General features: G+C 35.3%; 1 protein-coding gene across 1 annotated transcript in view; it reads right to left on the reverse strand.

The window, feature by feature from the left end:
- Positions 1–87: 87 nt before the first annotated feature.
- Positions 88–4,230, reverse strand: part of LOC106881913 (oxysterol-binding protein-related protein 2) — a 132,462-nt gene continuing 128,319 nt past the window's right edge. The window contains exon 12 of the mRNA XM_052967696.1: positions 88–3,469. Within this exon, the coding sequence (XP_052823656.1) occupies positions 3,367–3,469 (103 nt within the window). The 3' untranslated portion in view covers positions 88–3,366. The remainder of the gene's footprint in view (positions 3,470–4,230) is intronic.

The raw sequence follows: 4,230 nt of genomic DNA on the forward strand, positions 1-4,230 counted from the left end.
GGGGGGAGAGAGAAAAATACAATTTGTTATGAAATACTTTTAATTGAATTGGACATAAAGGGTGTCATAGAAATTAAAATTCTTTACCCTTTTTTTTTTTCTTTCTTCTATCCTACAGGTGCTCAAATAGTTGATTGTATTTAGATATTTACACAGAGTGTAAGGAAGGGGTTCGTATGCAGTGTTGAAACAATCATTACTTTCTATTGTACTGCAGCTCTACACAAAAAAAGCTCCATAAAGGTGAGGGCTACTATTTTCAGGCTTATTAAAACAGTTCAACACTCAGGTGTTAAAGTGGTCGAGAAACAACTGGAATTAAGTACAGATTCCGGTGTAAGAGTACAACTTGTAAGGCAGAAGTGAGTGAATTTTTATCTAAGAATGAAAAAGACTGCTTGCCTTCTGACATTAAAATTCTAGTTGAGATTATTGTGTAACATAAGAGTGTGTTTCAAGGGAGGGAGATTTCAACAGACAATAAATGTTGGGGGGGGGGGGAATTCTCACTCACACACACACACCTATACACACATACAAACACTATTGATAATGCTTTTTTTATATTAAGCAGAAAAGATCACCTATGCAATATATACACATACAAATATGTATATATGTATATATATATATATATATACTCGTGTGTATATATAGACACACACAAAGATATATGTACATCATACACTTATGTACATACATATTTATATATATATATATATAGTAACACACACAAATGCATATCTTTTGTACAAGCTAAATGTATTTATATAAAAATGCCACATTCATTTAGACATGGAGGTCTTAGGATGGTTCCCTCTACCTAAACAAATGCTATTAAGGTACTAAAAACCAACGTAATAACTGCCAAACTGGCCGAAGACTGTTGCCATCAATTCGTAAACTAATTGGGTCATTGGAGGTCAAAAGCCTGAATTGTAACTGAACACACAAGCCTCACATGTGTATTTGACCCTTTAACTGACCATATAAAGTCCAAATGTTATGTTCAAACTGGCTAGATCTGGCCTCTCAAACTTACACTACAATGCCATTCTAAAAACAATTACATCAGCAAAATCTCACAACTCGGAGATAACGCATCATAACTTCAAAATGAAAATAGATTAGCATTAGATTTGTCAGAATGATCTGAACACCAAACGACTAAACCTTCAACTGGCTACAATTTATGTATATATACATACACACACTCATAACTGGGTGAATGTGTGTGTATATATAAACATATATACATACACACACACTCATAACTATATATGTATGTATATATATATATATATATATAGTAACCAAGCAGAAATTAGTGACTCAGGAGCCTAGAGTTTTGTGTGTTAGCACTTAACAAACCCACAGAATTCTTGGCTCTTCAGTCAGTGGTGCTGATTATTAATAAAATATACACAGACATATATATATATATGTGTGTGTGTGTGTGTGCATAGCAATTAGGTGGTTGATCTTTCAGCAAAATATTAACAAAATCGATTTTTTTTTTCTATTTGATGGAGGCATAAATTTGTTTTTCTTAAAGAACAAAATGAAGGGCAAGCAACAAGTGAAAAATGTGTTTGTGATTATTCCAATCTAATATATTACTGGTATTTCCATGTTTGCTTGCTTAATCAAGCCCCTGCGAGGGATGAAAGGGAAAGCTGACCCTTGGCATGGTTTTGTTTTTTTTTTGATGGGTCGATGGAAGTACAACACTATATTTTGCAAAGTCTTTTATGAATTCAGCCCCTGGTTATAAGGTATGAAACAAACTAATACGGTAATCCCACTTGATCTCCAACACAGCAATGTAACAAATAACTTAGGTATATATAAATGGGGGTTAGTGGGATGGGGACAGAACACTCTTTCCCTGCCAAAACAAAAAAAAACTTGACAGGAATGATCTTGTGAATGCACTGTTGTGTGAGTTGACGAGGGCATGAGTGGGGCAATGACCTTTCGGCAGTGACCTTCAGTTCCATCAAAAATATTTAAGGAAAAAAAGAGAAAAGGAGGAATTAATTGGTAGAGAGGAAGGTTTGGAAATTGAATGTGGACAAAAAGGGAAATACGTGGGCTCAGTGAGAGGACCAACCTATCAACCTGTGTTTGTGAGAAAAGGTAGGACAAGGTGTCAGTTAACGGTGAAGAAAATATTATGAAGGAAAAAAAAACTAGGTTTTACTTTTTTTGTTTGTTTGAAAGATAAAAATAATTATTTGGAACCGTGATGTGGAAGTGTGTATGTCTGTGTGTGCATGTATGTATATATATATACTTACACACCACTCATACGTACAAGCAGGCATATATGCATATCAACACAATCATGCACATATATAGTTTATGTATATACACACACACATATGCATATGTGTATGTCTGTATGCATATCTATGTATGTGTGTATTTTGTCCAAAATTTTGTAAAATATAATTTTTGGTAGCTACAAAATATAAAAAACTAAATTTTATTGCCAGTGTGTGCATGGATGTGTGTTTGTGTCATCTGCATGACAGAAAAACTGTCTTCATTAATTCAATATACAATTCATTAGTGTTAAGGGGATTGTCTAATTAAACTGTTTCATGTCTGTGTTTGCAATTGTATTTGTGTAGACATATATGCAGATTGATTTTATACACTTTTGTAAACAAATGTGCGCATATATATATATGTGTATGTATGTTTGTCTATATATGTTTGGTGTTACAAACAGGAAAACAGAACTCAAAACATGAGTGTATATATACATTGTTTAATCAGCAGAAGTTACAAAGTAACTGAGGGGCCCAGAGATTTAAATAATGGCCAATGCATGGCACTCTTGGTCCTTAAGTCACTTTGTAACTTCTGCTAATTATATATATATATGTTCGCTGAAATATTTTCCGACAAAATTATAAACTCTACACAATGCATTAAGTTTTTTTTTTTTTCTGTGTTGCATTTTTGTGTGTGTGTGTGCTGAATTGTGTCGGTGTCCACTGAGTGATTCATCCACAGTGTTGCTAATTAAATAACCATCATTAACTCACCAAATTACATTTCAATATCTGTACAGTGCACATGTGATGATGTGTTTCAAGTTCAAGTAAGAGATTGGGTGGGGTACAATAGCAGGGTGGGCTGACAATCTCGTGCAGTAAACTCCACTGCAACATGTGGAAAACAACAAACATGTTGCAACTGTGCGGTGTGAGCCCACATGTTGACACAATCTGCACTGTACCCACCAACCAAAGAAGACAAAACAATGGTCGTTCCTTCAGTGGAAATCAATTTGCATATTGAACTGTTATTGAATAAACATTAGACTAAATTGAAAAAATGAAGAATGAAGGATGGTCAGAATATATCTGGACATCTTGACCAATCACGCTGCCAATAGTCTTTGTTGAAGAGCCAGTCTTCTTTACCAGTGGTCGGGTGGATACCATAGTGGAACCATCTGAAATACAGAGAAATAAACTGAAGTGATGGTGAAGGTTATGTTGAATGTTTATATAGTTGTACTACATACTGCAGTGGTCTGTTGAAAAAAAATATATACATAAATCAGGCACGTGCCATCAGTAAGTACCCAGGGTAGGCAGTTGGTAACCTTTATGTAGTAAAACACGTGAAAAAATAAGTGAAACACAGGCGCGCGCGCGACTGAGTTGGAGGCAGGTTTACTAATGCCGTTATAGCACAAAGAAAATGGTGTTGTAGGAATGTACACAGCATGCGTAGCTTTAATACTAAGATTGAAAGGCAGGGGTGAATTATGCCTACCTTATCTACAAAAATACAGAATATTTTGTATTTTATGCATAGAAATCAGAGTAACCTTCATAATTTTATTGAATTTGGTGCATATTTTTGCCTTGAAAGGAAAATGTTACTATCAATCTATTTTATTCAAGGAAGGGATTGCCTACCTAGGCAGTACATCTCTGATAAATATATATACTAAACAGATTGAAGATGGTGGTATTATCATCATCATTTAACGTCCGCTTTCCATGCTAGCATGGGTTGGACGATTTGACAGGATTGGCGAAACCAGATGGCTACACCAGGCTCCAATCTGATTTGGCAGAGTTTCTACAACTGGATGCCCTTCCTAATGCCAACCACTCCGAGAGTGTAGTGGGTGCTTTTACGTGCCACCGGCATGAAGGCCAGTCAGACGGTACTGGCAACGGCCACGCTTAAAATGGTGTATTT

Source organism: Octopus bimaculoides, chromosome 4 (genome assembly GCF_001194135.2).
Source record: "Octopus bimaculoides isolate UCB-OBI-ISO-001 chromosome 4, ASM119413v2, whole genome shotgun sequence".
NCBI classification, from domain to species: Eukaryota; Metazoa; Mollusca; class Cephalopoda; order Octopoda; family Octopodidae; genus Octopus; species Octopus bimaculoides.